The sequence below is a fragment of the Protopterus annectens genome, chromosome 1.part0 (assembly GCF_019279795.1).
Source record: "Protopterus annectens isolate FY-2018-M chromosome 1.part0, PAN1.0, whole genome shotgun sequence".
NCBI lineage: Eukaryota > Metazoa > Chordata > Ceratodontiformes > Protopteridae > Protopterus > Protopterus annectens.
Window position 1 is genome coordinate 949,597,318 of NC_056725.1, and position 19,425 is coordinate 949,616,742.

General features: G+C 40.4%; 1 protein-coding gene across 13 annotated transcripts in view; it reads left to right on the forward strand.

The window, feature by feature from the left end:
- Nucleotides 1-19,425, forward strand: part of LAMA2 (laminin subunit alpha 2) — a 4,753,606-nt gene that overhangs the window by 4,147,510 nt on the left and 586,671 nt on the right. For 9 of the 13 annotated variants that reach the window (XM_044064325.1, XM_044064371.1, XM_044064333.1 and 6 more), the window contains one exon: nt 18,179-18,190. The exons of the other annotated variants lie outside the window; for them this stretch is intronic. In XM_044064325.1, the coding sequence (XP_043920260.1) occupies nt 18,179-18,190 (12 nt within the window). The remainder of the gene's footprint in view (nt 1-18,178; nt 18,191-19,425) is intronic. 13 annotated transcript variants of the gene reach the window in all.

Sequence of the window (19,425 nt, forward strand, 5' to 3'; positions counted from 1 at the left end):
TTCTACGTGGCACACCTCATCACAAAAGGTTTTCTCATCCAAGAAAAAAGAGGTCATTGTTCCCCTCTACTCATCACGCATTAGACCCATTCTAGAGTACAACGCCCCTTTTGGTATGTACCTCAGAAGACATCTACAACAACTGGAAAGGCCACAGAAATACCCCACAAAGAGGATTACCGGCCTCAAACAATTGCCCTACGCAGACCATCTCAAAAAACTCCAGCTTTACTCTGTCACATATCACCTACTCAGAGGCGATCTCTGCCTAATATACAAAGCTATGTCAAACCCAGAACTGTTGGACATGCTCCATGTAAAGAAATCCCAATCCCTCCAAGCTACATGCTCTAGCGACGTAAACCTTGTCACCACAATAAACAGAACATGCTGAAGGGATAGATTCCTGTCCCAGAGACTTTCCATACCCTGAAACAAACTACCTATCTATATCAAACAAAGCTCCTCATTAGCACTCTTCAAGAAAAATCTTGATGATTGGATGGAAGATAGGAAATTCACCCCGGGGATCATGTCTGTGGCTCTGCTTGATTGGGGCACAGGAAAATAATTTTCTTGGGTGGCAAAATCCAGGGTACCATTTGGCTAGGCTTATATAGGCCCTAGGACCAATAGCCAAGTACCTACCTATGAACATATGAACCTATGTGAATGAATTCTACTCCCATATAACAATCAGCATAAACCAGGCAGTTCTAATCAGAAACAAATATATTTGGAAACATAAAAGTAATGCACTTTCGTGGAATGCTAGCATTACTTGCTGTTGTTGTGTCTTTCGGCTTTTCCTGGTTAGGGATTGCCACAGCAGAACTCCGATCCGCTAATGATTGGCAGTAGATTTTTATGTGCTGAGTTACCAGCCCTGACACACAACCTTCAACGAAGGTACGCCCATTCACTCATATCTCCACACAGAAGACGCTTTAGCTGAGAATCGAACAGGTCAATGTCTTACTGTGAGGCGACAACGCTACTGCAGCACCACCACTGCAGTACTAAGCTCTATAATAAAAAGAAAAAAATAATTAAGGCCTGTAATTAATCAAAATCTGCTTACATTAAAGACTGTATGGAAAAGATCAGTCTGAAATTTGCCATAAGAAAACTCCAAGGGGCATAACACAAGTTAAACTTGGCATCTAATGCCAAACTGCACTAGACGAGTAGGAAATAATAAACAGCAGTGCTCTGGATTAATTCATAATGGAATCATTACACACAGCAGTGCACTGAATCAATTCATAATGGGATCATTGAATGTGTTCATAAAGATACTGCTTGCACATAGATTAGTACCAACCTAACACCAGAAGCAATCATTGAAGTTGCACAAATTCCCCAAGTACTTCCCCTACCAAAATTATTATGGAACACATCTTAATTGCACTTTCTAAGGCTAAACGTAACACCTCTTAGGGTGCCAGCAACACATCCGGCTGTTTAATTAGCAATGCCAAACATGCCCTTTTTGAACTCCTCCTAAGATTGCTCAGCTTAAGCACAGACACAGGGTATGCTCCTGAGGTATGAAAAATGGCTCTCATTATGTCACTCAGTAAAGGGGGCCCATATCAGACCCCGGGATGTATAGATCCAGAAGACCAACAAGACTAATTTGCAAAGCCTTTGACCATATTTTATCTGATTTCATAAGCTCCGATATCAAAATCTTATTGATAGACCTGTAACAATATGACTTTGTCAATGGGGGATCATGTCTACTACTTTTAGTAAATGTCTTTAATGTCACTAAAGCTGTAAAATGTGGCTTGCAGTTTATGCAGTGTGCCTGAATTTGGCCAAAGTTTTTGAAACTATTCCCATGTGCTTGAATTGTAAATAAATGTAAAGGCCTAAATGTAAAGGCCTTATTTAGTAAGATGAACAGCAAAGTAACTTCTAACTAGAAACCACATAGTTAAAGTAACATGTGCCACCCAAGAAAGAAAAGTTTGCTAGTGTCATTCCTCATGATTCAGTCATGGGATGCCATTGGCATCTTGAAGCTCAAAACCCAGAGATGGCTAACTAAATTTGCTGATGTCTGAAGGCTAGGGGCATACCTCTACACCTGGAAACATCAAAAATCTGGACAAGGCCCATGAAAAATAGGTACAAATCGGTATGCTGATTAGCATCTAATTTGCATGCATAATTATGTGACCACACCCATTCCAAATGGAATTGTGGGGTATCAACTTTCAAAAGCAAACTAAAGAACAGACAACCAAAATATGGCACCGCTGACCCCCTGCAGCCATTCCTATATCCCATTACCTGGCGATTTCACCCCATTTACCATAAACACTAATGTGTGCATACTGCTTTACTTATACAATGATTATTTGGATTTTATTTTGACATCTGCTAAACAAAGCAATACTGTCTGAATGAAAATAGATTTGGCATTAAAACGTCTTTGCCCTTGAAACTCACATTCATTGAAATAGCATTGAAACTAACACCACGTCCAAAGAAAATGCATCTGGCCAGTGATGGATAAAGATTACCTTTGGGCCGTTTTCAAATCATTGGCCCCTTACACACAAAACAAGAAACATATATGTGTTCTTTTCTTTGATACACCTTCCTGACTTTATTAAGTTATATTCCTTGTATAATGCAACATACTTGTTAGAGCGCATTTTGAATTTATTGTTTGAACATTTTTCCAGTAGGCTGTACTGTAGGCAATGAAACAAAATGCATGAACCAATAATGATAAAACTGCCCAATTCAGAACATTTCCATCATAAAAGTTTACTTCCACACCCACACTATAAATAGAATGATAGTAGTGTAAGCCATAGCCATCATGCACAGCTTCTCACACTTATTTTCAAGTTCAGTTTTTTTTTTTTTGGGGGGGGTGAGTCAAAAACCAGGGACACATTTTAAACATTGCTTGTATAATTTTGAAAAGTTGCTAGAATAAAATGTTGTTACCACCATGCATGTCACTGGCAAGTCTTGAACCCATGACCCTATGCACTACATTCAGAGCAACATACCACTATGTCAAATCAGCATTTCCTAAAAAATAGAAAGACTGAAACTTAATGGCTATCATTTAGTGAATTCACTTCTCACCATAGCTTTCAACCTCTTAGCACAAAAAACCTGGACAAAGTCAATATGGGGGAATAAAAATTCAGTTCTCACTTCTCACTCACCATAGCTCTCAACTCTTAGCAGAAACAACGTGGACAAACAACAAAGCCAATAATGGGGGAATACAAATTCTGTTCTCACTTCCCACCATAGCTCTTCTCAACTCCTAGCACAACAAATCTGGACAAAGCTCAGAAATGATGGTGGCTAGGGACTTTAGGCTCTTTTGAGCCTGAAATACCTGTAGCCACCAGGTGTATTATATATGGGGCATTTTCACACACAAACACACACACACACACACACACACACACACACACACACACACACACACACACACACAAAAAAATAATATATGCAGCAGCTTACTTCTCTGCAATACGTCTGTTCAGCCAGACCCACCCTTCTCTGCATTTCAATAAACAGCCAGTCCAGCCTCTCTGCGTTTCACCCAGGCAGCTTCCAAGTAAGTAAATAAACAGCCAGTCCAGCGATATAAATCCTTCTGTTTCACCCAGGCAGCTAAATAACATAAATCCAAAATCCTTTGCTCTTCCAGACGAACTTCTAAATAAAACTGTCCGTTCCTGCTCACAAAAGCATTTGAAACCAGCCGGAAACCCGGAAATACGTGTGCTGCGAGCTACAGGCTAATAGCCCTGACAAGCTGACATCATCGCGCAAGTGATGATGTCAGCTAAAGTGTGAAAAACAAAAAGAAAATAATTAAAAAATAAAGGAAAATAAAGAAAAAAATCAGAAATGAAGGGGTGCCACTCGGGAATCGTGGCACCTCATTATTTGGACCCCAAAACTTGGTAAAAAATGAGTAATTTGGGACAGTTGGGATATGGCTAGGGGTTGTCAGTTACTCAGCACCCAGTAATGCGTTACTACAGCAAGGATTGAACCATACAAATCTATGACATACTAAAATGTGGCTTAAATTAAAAACAAAGTCATACAGTATTATCACCTTTGGAAAACAAATATTGACAGCAGCATACAGTATAGACAGCACCCCGCTCCAGACAGAATAGAATGCACCTTTTATCGTTTATCTAGAGAAACATTATGTGGCTAAATGGACCTCAGAGGTTCCTAACTAAAAAGATCACTGGACTAAAACTCCTCAACTAGTAAGGCTTGAATCTCTGAGTCTTGAAGATTTCTGTGGTATGATTTATGTGTGGTATTCCATGCTGTTTAGGACCCACACCTCCATGACCTCTTATACCTCGACTACAGAAACGCATTCACAAACACTTGAATTTTCATTAACTAATTATGCATGCTAGAGGCACTGATTCATTACTCTTAGCTCCCCTCCATCTTTTGAAATAACCCTCCACTGCAAAATAAAACAAAGCAATATCCTCATTTTCATTAAGGGAAACCTTGCTGATTGGATATATGTCTGTATATTCATTCTAGGCCTCATTTATTTTGCCCTCCAGGAGACAGGAGATACCCCTTGAGGAAGAGTGTGGCAAGTTGATAATGGTTTATGGTCTTGCCTTGCAAACTCTGTAAATCTACTAAAAACATGTGCACAGCACACCTCCCAACTGTTCAGAATTTCACATTTTATCCAGATTTTTGCCTCATATTTTTAGTCCATTCATCATAAAAGTTATAGTTTTCTGGAAAAAACATTAAGGATTACTGTCACTGGATAACAGACATTTGAGTTTCAGGCTTTATGTCCTTCAGACAATACATGCTAATGCAAAACCTGTTAATCTAGCAATTTTCTAAGATTATAAGCACAATACTTAAAACCTGTCCCTGATTTTGGCCATTTGTCCCCTCCATTATTTTTATAATTTTTCAGAATACTTGAGGAAAGAAGTTGAGTGGTACAGTGCACATTCTCTGACTGGTCCTGTGAGAAAATTGCCATCTTTATATGAAGTAGGAACTTATAGCAGAAAACCGTAACCAAAATAGAGTGTACCAGTCTGACCTCAGTGTGATGTGTGGATGCTGGTTAACAGCAGCAGTTGCCGTATTGTGCATACTGGTATCTGTTTGGGATGTGTGTCTGCTCTGACAATGGATTCAAAATGTAGTTATGGTGGTTGGGAGTGTCCCACTAAGCAATATATATTTACTAAGGAAGTCTAAGTCAGGACTCGGTTCATTTTTTACTTATATGTTTAGTTAGCGACTTGTGTCCATCTTGTTTTAGGCATATTTTAAGTGGATGCATAGGAACACTGTCTTGTTAAGTTACTTGTCCAGAGTCACAAACAAGGCAAATGGATGCTAAGGCTATCAAATACAAGATGACAGGATGAAACCTGCAGCTAATAACTTTATTTCTGTCTGTTAAACTACCAGATGGACCAAGTAACTCCAGCGTAAAAGGCGCACATACTACTACCACTTTATAGTAGTTTCAACAATGCAGATTTCAGAATGCACCCTAGATGCTGTTTAAAACAAATAAGATAGCAAACTGGCAGAGAGTTTTGTTCTTGACTATTCTGCCATTGACTGGGTTTCAGATTGTCTCTGGCATCAGAGGGCTAGCCCTGGGCAAGGGAGATTTAACAGCCACTATGCAATTCTGCCATCAGTGCAGAGAATGCTTGAATAGTTTTAACAGCACTGTACCCAAGTGGTGGCCAGGTGGAAGGACTGCTGTAGGCAGTTTCTTGTCAGCCTCTAGCACATCTTTTTGATGGCCTAAGTGGGAACATACATGCAAGCTATCTGCTTAAGTTTAATCTACACAGGAGGTCTGCCATGAGGGAATCAGAATTAGACCAAATAGCATTGCAGACTGTATATCACCTATATGTCACTACAGCATGCGAAGAGGAGCTACTTTTCCAGTACTGGCAGCAGTAGCTGTGACTGTTTGGATCACAGTGTGACCAGATAAAAACACGGGTGCTTGCTACTGGGCTGCAACATGGAGGAAAAAAAATATGCAGGCATTAAATAAACAGCAATGACCATGTAAACAACAATTGTTTATTAATATTGATTCATTTATTTTACTATGCTTGCCCCCGACCTCCATGCAGCCAATAACTGTGCCCTCTGATCTCCATGCACATCTAACCCCAGGCCGTCTATTACTACAGTCAAGCACCCCAGACATAACCTTTTTCTAGGCAAGTTTTCTGACTCTCTGGGGAGTCAGCACTCTAATGACTTAGTGCTAGCCCTGGGGAGAGAGAGATCTAAAGTAGACTTGTGTGCATGGAGCTGAGAAGTCATTCTTGTAGAGTCTGCTAGTTGACGCCAGCTGTCGAAACAGCTAGAGCAGTGACATCAGGATGTTGTTTCCAACCCCTGCTTGCTCTGAGGTGTTCTGCAAGGCTCCCCATGATTCAGGTTGCTCAACCATTTCCCACAGAATTAGGAGATCTGGTTCCATTTCATTCCATACCCCTAACCAAGCCCCCCAACAGCCCCAGTATGTTTCTGAACTGCTGGAGGCACAGATGAATGTCTGCTTCTGCACCATCAGGCCAGCAGGTTAACTGTATTTAATGAAAGCAAACTCCTACCACTATTTTGCTCTGCATTTCTTAGTCATGTCTAAATTATTTAGTCAGTGATGGCTAAAGCACTACAGTAATGCAAACAGCAGCAGACTTTTGTGTGTTATTTAAAAGTGTTATTACAGATGGTGATATGTCAAAGTAGTTGTTTAGAATAGGCTTCTTTGTTGAGTTTCTTATCCTCAGTGGTTCTTTTTCTACAGCATTTTACAACCAAGTAACATATCAGCTGTGCCTCTTCCTGTATGCCAGACAGTGAGTGAGTGATAAATTATGGAGAGAGGGAGGGGGTAACAAATAACCAGGTGCATGCATCAGAAACTTGTAAGCATGTTCCTACTTGTCATATAGCAAAACAGATGAAGTATGCTGACAGACTACTGATAGGTATGGACAGGAATAATTTAAATATTGTAGTTTCAGTATTACAAATTCAACGGTGTGGCAGCTGAATATCTAAACAAATGATACACGCACTGTAAATGTACCGTCAGTTGTATTAACTGTCAGAGTATCTTGATTGTGGTAACAGACTGTCACACTAAAACTAGACTCTAAATCTTTATGTCTTGAATACGAAAATAAGTTATTAGTCATACTGGGTAATAGAAGTTCACAGTGAGAGTTATCAAAATTCTGTTACTTATATGGGCAAGCAAAGTATCCCTTTAGCTAATCCAGCTTGCTACAGAGCAAATTAAGTGTTAATTAATGATCATGTGTGTATGTTTGATTGCTGTTGTCAATAAGCAGCTGGTAGGGGTCAGCGTTTCTGAAATGAGGAATGTCCTTACATTCACCACTGCAGTATTCATTACAAATAGGGATTCCCTATCGTGAAGACCACCATTGGGCCCGTTTACCAAAGTCTACTGTTTCTTTAAGGTACAGTGAAAGTCACGTACATGCTCCTTGAGTAGAATAGGGCATAAAGGTGCTATTCAGGCTTACCACCCCCAGAACTACTTTGCCGCCAGTCCAAATGCTGTTTTTCACCATCGGTCCATTACCTCTGTCCATTTTGTTCTATTTGTTGCCATTCTGGTGATTACTCCTGTTTGCTGAAGTCCTCACCATTGCAGATAAGAACCCTGTTGGGATTTTTGTTCTTTTTCTGATTGTTTTGTGCTGTTTGGTTAATGTCATCTAGGGGTAAATGCCAGTGTGGGAGACTGATTCCCCATAATGACTGCCACGATAAGTGTCTTTTTTGCCTAGGTGCTGCTCATGACCATATGTCTTGTCCTATTTGTCAGGTGTTTGTCCCTAAAACTCTTCATAGTAGGCTTTCTTTCCTTTCTTTGTATCTTTAGAATCAGCATCTTAAGCTTCTTGCTGAAGATGCTATGGATGGAACTTCCTGCCCCGAGGGTCAGCCATTAGGGAAGAAGAAGGTACATAAGGTAAGGCTGAAATCTTCCACTGTCCAGTCTCTGCCAGGAGTTTCTCCCAAGGTTATTACAAACCTGGAGACTTGCCTGGTTGTATTGTCAGATTCCTCTACTATGTCTGTGTTGGAGGTCGGTGAAGATCTCGTGGGCAGCATGCCTAACGAGGCTTTGCAGGCATCCATTTCGGGTGTTCAGGTGGAACCACGGTTGATTGTTTCTGAGGGGTCTAGAGGGGTTCTGTGGTTTCTCTTTAGAGAAGAAGTTCCTACTACAGTTGTGGAATGCCATCCTGAGTCAGGGCTTTTTCAGGATTCTAAGACAAGCATCCTCTTAAAAAAGAAACAGAAAACTGATCAGGTTTCTTCTGCTCCTAGGCATCCACAAAGTGAGTGACAGGCCTTTACTCAGGGGTTATTTAATGCTATACTGTTGTTCAGGCCTCCTCAAGGGGTTTCAGTTCCTGCTGTTCCTTGGTCCTCTTCTTCCCCTAAAAGGTCCAGAGAATTGAAAATTGAGACTAGGAAAGTGTATCCACCATCAACTTTTACCCTACCTCACAGACAACCACCTACTTACCCTCACACAGCATGGTTTTAGACCTGGCCACAGTACCACAACCGCTCTCCTCTCCTTCCTCAAAACCATCAACTAAGCCCGGGACCTTGCTTCTGGACTTATCCAAAGACCTTTGACCCTATCTCCCATAACCTTCTCCTATCTAAAGCTATCCCACTCTTCTGTCAACTGGTTTTCTAGTTACCTCTCTGACACAACAAGCTGTAAAATGGAAAAAAAACACCTCCTTCTCCCTTAATACAACTACAGGCATACTCCAGGGTTCCATATTGGGTCCCCATCTGTTCAACATTGTCATAAATGACTTCCGCCAAGACATACCTAGTGCTAAACTGATTCAATACACAGATGACTCTACGATCATCTGCTTCACCACTTCCACCTCCACTCTCTTAAAACGAACTCAGGATGCTTTCTCTTATACCGAACATTGGATGATAGACAAACACCTATAACTCAACTCATAAAAAAACTAAAATTATGTTATTTTCCCCTTCAAAAAGTACCATTATAGACAAGAACTCATTGTCCATTACTAGTCAAAACAATACATCTCTTGAGGTAGCTTCCCATGTAAAGAGTCTAGGAATCCACAATGATGAACGGTTAAAATTTGATACCCACCTACTAACCAATATAAAGAAAATCCACCAGAAGCTAGGCATGCTCTACCGCCATAACCGCTATATCACTCCCACTACTAAACTTGTACTCTCTAACACCTTCCTCATTCCTTCTCTCCTATATGGTGCCCAACTTCTTACCAGTCTTCGATCTTCTCTAAAAAACAAAGCTATCCTCCTGTTATAACAAAATTTCTAAGTTTGCTACCAGCTATAAATCCTCCTCCCACCACTGCAATGCCCTACACAAACTAAATTGGCTAGAGCTACATTCAACTTACTCATGCCCATAAACTCATTTTTAATCCCTCCATCTGCCCCTCCCTTGCCTCCTCCTTCAAAATGCAGATACCCAACAGACTTCTAAGGTCCAATACACAGACTTTTCATTAACTGCACAAGCCTGCTCATCCTCCAGGCAGACACCTACTATCCTTTTCCCTAGCTCACCTCTGGAACTCCCTGCTACCTCTTGTTTGTACTACAGACGACCACTCTACCTTTAAGACCCTGCTTCATTCCCATCTCAAAACCCTCTAGGAAGGTTCCTGCTCTCATCCCACATGACTCACCTCTTTTTTCCCCATTTCTCACACTCTTTTACTTCTCTCTTCTATATTAAGCATCTCTGACTGCTACCATCTTCATTTTTCTCATTTACTCCTACTCTTGCTCTACTTTTTTCTTATTGTCCCACCCTTCTTACATTCAACAATTAACACCCCTTATCCCCCATCCTACTTTAACTCTGCTAAGATTTCATGTAAAACTGCAATGTCAACCCTGTGTTATTTCACATTGTAACAAATCTAACAGGAACATGCACATGTGAAGGCTGCCAACCTAGCTAGCTACAATTTTGTAAATAACTCTGTGTCATTGTAAATGTTAATGTAATCCACAGGCTTGTTCTACAAATGTAAAGAGAGCTATATGGCAGGATTAAACTGTATGTTGTACTTGAGCTTCAAAAATGTAACCACAGTGCACTCTGCTGGAAGAAAGCTGATAAGTCAAGCATTGTATGACTGATCTCAAACTCCAAGACAGGATGTCTGGACCAAGAACTTCTTTCTATTGTCTTGATTTAAGAGATAATTACTAAGGTTTTACATATATAATGTCTTTTATTGCTGTGGCTTCCTGGCCAGGTGCAGCTTACTAAGAAATGAACATTTTGAGTTTCTGTTAGCCTTGGAACTAAAGAAGTGATAAAAATGATGTAATGTGAAATGACTCAGCAGAACTGGGTATTTATCAATTTAAGACTTTCTCAGAGAGAAAGATTTGAGCATTTTGGATTTTGTCTGAAGACGTCAACTCACCAGCACTCTGCCATTGCTCTGCGAGTAGGATCTTAGATCTTAATATTCTCTTAGAGTTAGATAGAAATTTAGCCAGATTAGTCTAGCTGTTTTCTATATTTATGTCAGACTATTCTACAGTATTATTTTAAAGCATTTTCCTGTGATCTCTGAACACTGTAATGTTATTGTGTTGAAGTAATAAGTATTGTTTTGTGTTTTTATTAAATATTTTTAAACCTTTCAACTGTGGCTGTTTTGTGTAGAGATAATTGAAGCTCTTAGTGTACATTGCATGTATTTGGTGATACTGTGCAAGCCACTCCAATAGCTTTAGCACTGGGTCACACTTACTATTTGGATAACAGTAATATTACACAGTGAAATTGGTCACCCTTTGAGAAGGACCTTATTACTAGCTGATAAGAGTAGTTGGTGGCAGTGATTACTAACTTTTAGCCTGGCAGGAAGGGACATACCTAGAGAACCTGTGCCAGCCCTCTTCAGGAGTGTCTGTGTGTTTGTATATAAACCAAATCTCAAAGTGTGTGTGTGTGTGTGTGTGTGTGTGTGTGTGTGTGTGTGTGTGTGTGTGTGTGTGTGTGTGTGTGTGTGTGTGTGTGTGTCAGACATGAAGCACTGGTTGGACAGAGAGGGTACTAGAGGTTTTGGCTTGACTACTCAGCTGGGATCTGAACCCTATAGCTGCGCCAGTGGGGAGTCTTATTGGGGATCAGGAGAGAAAGGGAGAAACCAGCCCCAAACTGACTGTGATCTATGTGTGCTCTTAAGGGAAATTGTACTTTACTGTGTGTGTGTGTGTGTGTGTGTGTGTGTGTGTGTGTGTGTGTGTGTGTGTGTGTGTGTGTGTGTGTGTGTGTGTGTGTCAGACATGAAGCACTGGTTGGACAGAGAGGGTACTGGAGGCTTTGGCTTAACTACTCAGCTGGGATCTGAACCCTATAGCTGCGCCAGTGGGGAGTCTTATTGGGGATCAGGAGAGAAAGGGAGAAACCAGCCCCAAACTGACTGTGATCTATGTGTGCTCTTAAGGGAAATTGTACTTTACTGTGTGTGTACTTGTTATCCTTCCCAATGTGCATGCCCCTCACTGCTGCTAATGGTGAGGATTGAGGCTCTTTGATTACTGGGTCAGTGCATGTGTGTCACAGCACCAATGGATTTTTCTTATTTTAATTGACTTTTTTATGTGTGTGTGTGTGTGTGTGTGTGTGTGTGTGTGTGTGTGTGTGTGTGTGTGTGTGTGTGTGTGTGTGTCTGTGTGTGTGTCTGTGTGTGTGTGTGTGTGTGTCTAATTTTACCTTTTGCTTTTTTGACTGTATTCTCACTGCAATCGTGGATTTTTTGTCATGTTGTGTAATGCCATCATTCTTCAATAGTATTACATAAATGTAAATGCATTGTCTTCATATTATATTATTGTTCATGGAGCTTTTCTCCCCAGGACTCCATTGAAAACTGCTCTTCTTGGCCCACTGGACTATCCTGGTAAACAAACTGTAAAATAAATAAAATAAATAAATAAATTGAATTCTTCTGAAGTGGATTCTGATGACGAATACCTTTCTTATTCTACCTAGATTCTTTCTCCTTTAGACTACGGGTCTGAGAAGGAGGACTCTCATACTCTAGATAATCCTTCTGAGGAAATTTCCTTTAGGGACACAATCTCTAGGATGATGGAATTTTTAAGTGGGATTGTGCCCAGGTTTTGGATATCCATAAGCTGTACTATGAATTATTGCAGATGGAATCTCCCAAACCTGCAGCTATTCCTCCTGTCTTGTCTGCTTTACTGGATGTTTATTTCCAATACCTCTAATGTACCGAATTCTCTGCTCCCTGCTCCCAAGAAGTCTGACAGGTTTTTTTAGGGTGCCAGAGGAGTGTTCCTTTTTGTTTAAATATCTTGCTGTTGACCCCTCTTTGGTGTCTGTAGCTTTTGATAAGCCATCTCAGTTGCTTCCTTCATCCAAGTTACTGCCTTCTGACAAGGACAATAGAACCAGGGATAGACTAGGTAAGAGGGGATAGACTAGGTAAGAAGGTTTACACTTCAGCTACACTAATTTTTAGGGCTATTAATTATCAGCCCCATAAATCTAGGTATGTGTTGGCTCTTCTTTCTCAGGCTTGTCAGCTTCTTTCTGATCTTCCAGACTCTGAGAGTAAATCTTCTGCTTTTTCCTTGCTTGGGACTTCTTCTTAAATAGTCCATCATTCTGTCAAATGTAGTTATGATACAGCAGATACCTCTTCTAGGGCTGCTGCTTTTGGTTCAGTTCTGAGGAGGTATTCTTGGCTTTGGCTTCAACCTTTACCCAGTGATATTAAGGCTAAGTTAGTGGATGCTCCTCTAGATAATAAACTTTTGTTTGGGGAAGTGGCTGCTGGTTTGTTTAAGTCTCTTCAGGACAAGGGGAAGACCTTACATGAGCTTAAACATGTCTTTGTTTCTCCTGTACCTAAATTTCACAAAACTACCCTTCTAAGCCAGCCTTTGTTCGTAGGCAATCTCGCCCTCCTTCTAAAGGTAAAAAGGGTGGTAAACTGACTACTCCAACTAAGGCTACCCAGATTGCAGGGATTCTAAAGCCTTCCTTTCCTAACAAATCAGGTGCCATCTGACTATCCACCTGTTCCCAGCCACATTCCTCTTTCTCTTCACCTTTCCTCTTTCTCTTCCTGTTTGGCTTCAAGTCACCCAGGAGTCTTGGGTTCTGTCAATCATTCGGCAGGGGTACTTAATCGTCTATATTTCCCACCCTCCTTTTATGGGCATTACTCAACCTCCTCAGGCACAACTTCTTTATTTCCCAGAGGTTCTTTGAGACCTCTTGTCTCAGTGTACTATTCAAGAGATGCCTGTGCCCCTAAGGGGGAAAGGGTTTTATTCAAGAATGTTTCTAGTGCCCAGAAAAGAATGTATTTGGAGATTTATTCTAAACCACTCTCATCTAAATATCTTTCTGAAGGTGCCTTCCTTTCATATGTTGTGCCTTCAGTCCCGTTTTCCTCTCTTGCTCCCTCAGGCCTTTCTTTTGTCTCTGGATCTGAAGGATGCTTATCTCCATATTTTGATCCATTCTCTTTTTAGGAGATTTTTGCCTTTCTCTGTTGCTTCCTGGCATTTTCAGTCCTGTACTTTGCCCTTTGGCCTTTCTACTGCCCAAGGGTATTCACCAAATGCCTTGCTCCTGTGATTGCTTTTTGCAGGCTTCAAGGGACCCAAATCTTTCCTTATATGGACAATCTGCTGATTCAGGCATCCTCTGCAGAGGTCCTTTTGCAAAATCTTCATTTTTACCATTTCTCTTCCTCAGAGCCTTCCCTGACTCCTTCTCAGGATTATGTCTTTCTGGGTTGCAGGATTCAAATGGTGCCAGTGCTGGCATTCCTGCCTCCTCCAAAGGCCTTAACTCTCATTTCTTTCATTCAAACCCTTCTTCCCCTGGCCTCCATTTCAGCCAGGGAATTTCTGAGAGCTTTGGGGTTCATGGCTTCCACCATTCCAATGATCCCACTGGCCAAACTCCAAATGAACAAGTTCCAGTGGTTTCTGAAGTCGGTGTGGCTTCAGCATGCACATCCTCTAGACTTTCCACTTCATCTTCTCCCATGTCTCAAGAAAGAACTTCTGTGGTGGATTCAGCACTTGTCTCTGAATCCAGAGCTACCTTTTTGACCTCTTCTTCCCTCTTGGGATCTGTTCAGAGATGCTTCAGATGTGGGATGGGGAGCAACGTTTGGCTCCCTGAGGGTGCAGGGAGTGTGGTCCCATTGTCAACAGATGGAACACATCAACATCAAAGAGATGAGAGCTCTTATGCTGGCTCTTCAGGCCTTTCATTCTCTTTTCTCTCTGGGGCCTCTCAAGGTGTTCACAGACAATACCATAGTTATGTGGTATATCAACAAATAGGGGGGTACAAGATCTTACCGTCTTTGCTGGCTGCCACTTCTGGTATGGGATCTGGCTATCAAGTATCAAGTTACTCTTCAGGCAGTGTATACTCCTTCAGAGCAGAACATTGTGGCAGACAATCTGAGCAGGACCTTCACTCAATCCCACGAATGGATGCTTCACAGGTATGTGTTTCTGGACATTGTTCACCAATGGGGTACTCCTCAAGAAGATTGCTTTGCCTTCCTTCTGAACAGACAACTTCCTCTGTTTTGAGCCAGAGCCCCAGGTCATCTCGTGTGGAAGGTGGAGGCCCTCGCATTTTCTTGGAAAGGGATATTTCTTTATGCATTCCCTCCACATCCTTTCATTCCGAGAGTCCTGTTCAAGATTCAGCAGGATGCTCTCAAAATCTTGTTGCTAACTCCCTTTTGGTCACAACAGCACTGCACTGATTCCCTCTACTTCTGCATCTAGCCAGGGGCAATCATCACAATCATCACAAGGTACCTCACAAGGTGGATCTCCTCACACAGGACAAGGGGTCTGTCATCCATCCCCATCTGTCCAGGCTGCAATTGACACTGTGGGTGATAGGGTTTTGATTGCTCATAGATACCTTTTTCTGAGGACGTGCTGCAGGTCCTACAGGAGGCCAGGAAACCTACTACTATGAAATCCTACTTGTCTAAATGGAAAAGGTTATCTATTTGGTGTCGTTCTCATGACCTGGACCCACTTTCTATGGATGTTACTTTGCTTCTCTCATATTTGTGTGAGTTGCTCAATGCTGGTTTGGCCTATGCTTCTTTTACGGCCCACTTATCAGGTATTTCTGCTTGTCTGCTTTTAACTACCCTGTTAGCTTCCAGATTTGAGGCTAAGCAATTTCTTAAAGGTGTACTTAATATTAGAACTCCCAGGAAGCCTGTTCATCCTTCTCCCTGGGATCTTAATTTCATTCTGGAAAAACTGTCTCAGGCTCCTTTTGAGCCTGCTGTTTCAGCTTCCTTGCAAAATAGTTCTTGGAAGACAGTTCTTTATTAGCTCTTACTTCTGCCAGATGGGTGTCTGAGTTGCAAGCCCTTATGGCTTGTCCACCTTTTTTGATATTTCATGAAGACAGGGTGCCCTTGCATACTAATCCTTCTTTTATGCCCAAGGTGATTAATGGGTTGTCCATCAGTCTATTAATTTGCTTACTTTTCCTCCTCTCTGCAATCTGACAGTGAGAGGGTGCTGCATAGCTTAGATGTGTATAGACAGCTCAGATTTTATTTGGATAAAACTAAAGCTATCAGAAAATCTGACCAGTTGTTTGTTTCCTTTCATCCTAAGTCTTGAGGTTTGGCTGTTTCCAACCAAACTATTTCTACTTGGATTTTAAAGCCTATTTATTTTTGTTACGCTTTTCATGGTTAGAGCCTTCCTTCTATAAAGACTCATTCCACTAGAGCTGTGGCTTCTTCTGGTGCTTTTTTCAAAGGCTTAGATGCTAATTCTATTCTTGAAGCTGCTACCTGGACTTCTGTGCATACCTTTACCAAACATTACCAGTTGGATGGGATCTCCAGAGCTACAGCTGGTTTGCTGCTGCCATTCTTCATGGCTTCTTGGAGGGCTTTGCTGCTTCCTCCTCCCAGGTTTCTTCTTTAGCTTTGGCACTCCCCATTTGTAACAAATGCTACAGCTGTGAATGTAAGGACATAGTACAGTTGTGTAAAATCATATCATAATGGTAGATGTTCTTGCCTTTACTGCTGCAATATTCACTCCCTCCCTCCATCCCCCTAATCTTTTACTTCTTGGATGTGCAGGTTCCCTTTTGTTTTCCTTAGACTGCTGTTCCTAATGGGGCAATCAGTTCTGAGAATGGTACTCCTAAATATTACCTTTATGCCATAAGCTACACTAGGAGTATGTAGGTGACGTTCAGTGTGCCTTAAAGCAATGGTAGACTTTGGTAAACTGGACAGATGGTGGGCTTCACAGCAGGAAGTCACCAGTTGTAATAAATACTGCAACGGTGAAGTTGAGGTCATTTACTGTTATGGTAAGATTTTACACAACTGTACTTTCTCAATCCACTGACTCTAAGTATATTACAGTGAAGAGTGAATCATAGCAATGGCTTAACAGAGCTGGTATGAATGTAGCACATATTTCTATCCTCACCCTCTCTCATCTCTGACACTCTTTGTCAATTTATTAACAATTATTTTTTTAGCAAACCACTGTCTCTTTTTGGAATTCATGTATTTTCTTTTCTTATATCACCTTTGCTTCTATCTCACTCTCATCACCTCTTCTAATTCAAACAAATTAAACTAATTTATTTCACCAGACAATATTACTATTTCTTTGGTTTGTCCATATGATATGGTATTGTGTTATACTTGTACAAACAGCGACCTTTATAACTCTGTTATATTATATTGTACTTGTAAAAATGACAGTCGATATCAAATAATTATATTTGCTATATGCTATTGCTTTGCTTTCATGTAATATGTTGGACCTTTTCTCCCCCGTCCTCCACTGAAAAAAGTTTATTGCCCATTTGGTCTTTTCCTGTAAATACAAAATAAACCTGCTTTTCTTGTAGATACAGCTCTAGTAAACTACATTGTATTCTCTCTTTGGCATTCTGTTTAAAAAGATGTCGAGTACAGTTCTCACAGAGGAGGATAGAACTACATTCACTGTTTGTGTGTGGGGAGTTTTTTGTGGGCGTGCATGAATTGACTGGTATGTCAACAGGAAAACTAAGTCTTCAAACTTCCTGAAGCAGTTCCAAATGTGAAGACAGGACCCTGCTTCCATATGCTTTCAGTGTTTTCTTAGTAATACAAATGTTTACATATTCTGTGTCACATCATGAATACTGCAAAAAAGGTTTGCCTGCGCATTTGCTGAAACTTTAGAATATGCACTGCAAAATGTGTTTAAGCTTATGTTTTTATTTCAGAGACTGGGAATCTGCACATTAAAATGCACACTAAATCCACCTGTTTGAAATGTATATATGTATATTAAAAAGATCCATACACACAGACACATATGCATATAAACTCACACACATGCACGCGCGTGCACACACACACACACACACACACACACAAATATATATATAAATAAATATATATATATATATATATATATATATATATATATATATATATATATATATATATTTGTTAATAAAAAAATATGTTTTTGCTGTCCGTCTGCAATACAAATGCATCAATGCCTGCATTTCTCAGATAAATGGGTGGGTGGGTTGTTGAGTACTAAGTAGCAACAAAAGAAGTCATTTGGAATGATTATCTTGCTTAGTATTATTTTGTCCACTTGTCTCCAAGAGTATTCCAACTTTGCAGTGACACTGTATTCAGTGTAAGAGAGCTCAGTGTTGCACCCTTTCCCTTCTCGGTTTTCTTTGTACTGCATATCTTTTACTGCTGGCTACTAAGACTTAATACCACATGCTTCATTTTTTTTAAAAACTGTATCTTGCCAGCTTTTTACAAAGCAACTTCATGTGCCTGTTGTTGTTTAGATAAAAAATAGCCTTAATGTTTTGATATTTTATGTTTATTACAGTGTGTAGACCATTCTGTAGATTCAGTTTTGCATTACAGATGATTTCTTATTCTTGATGTTCTGAAATCTAAGCCACTAATTGTGTTTATTTTTCTTCCATCAGTATGAAAGCCAGGTAACATTTCTGATTCTTTGCATGTGCATCATGCTAGGCTCACTAATGCATGTGCTGAGAAACATGGCTATAATACTGTGTGCAAAATGCAGTAGCACTGAGTCAACAAATATTCAGATGTAGCATAGTGTGGCAGTAGCCAAGGAGAAGAGCCTTTTAGCAGCTGATGGTGCATTGTTCCAGACTTCATTGGAAGTCTATTTAGTATGCAGAATACAGCCCATAATAAATAGTTTTTGTTCTGCAACATGCTAGGGAAATGGCATTTTTGATTTTTTTTTTACGAAATTTGGTGAATGAATACAAAAGACAGAAGGACATTATTCTTTTTGATAACTAAATATAACAAGATTTAAGAAATCATCTATAATAAAGTTGTGATTCCATTAAGGGGACTACATTGAAATCAGTATGTGTGCGTGTGTGTGTGTGTGTGTGTGTGTGTGTGTGGGTGTGGGTGTGGGTGTGTGTGTGTGTGTGTGTGTGTGTGTGTGTGTGTGTGTGTGTGTGTGTGTGTGTGTGTGTGTGTGTGTGTGTATGTATATATATATATATATATATATATATATATATATATATATATATATATTGGTCTACTTTGAAATCCCAATGCCCATATGATTAACGGTCATATGCCTGAGATGAAAATAGCTAAACTTCAAAAACCTAAACATTGATGTTTTCCCAGGGTACGTACATACTTGTCCAAACATAAACAAAACTCATGCCGAGGTAAGTAAAACCCACCCCCACATCTAAATATATACCAGCTCACGGATTGCACTATAGTGGAGAAAAGGGCATGTTGGGCAAGCATTTATTTACCCTGGAAAATGTTGATGATTGTGTTTTTGATATTTTGCTGTTTTTGTCTTGGGCATATGACCGTTGATCATATGAGCATTGGGATTTCAATGTAGCCCCACATATATATATATATATATATATATATATATATATATATTTATATTTCATGTATACATATGTATTTATTGCACATTTCTGTGTATGTATGCATGTGTGCATTTGTATGTGCATATGACACACACACACACATACGTGTGTGTGTGTGTGTGTGTGTGTGTGTGTGTGTGTGTGTGTGTGTGTGTGTGTGTGTGTGTGTGTGTGTATGGAATAGATATAGATATAGATATATACAGATGGAAAGAGACCCCCCCCCCCACACACACACACACACGCACACGCACACACGCACACACACACATATCATAACA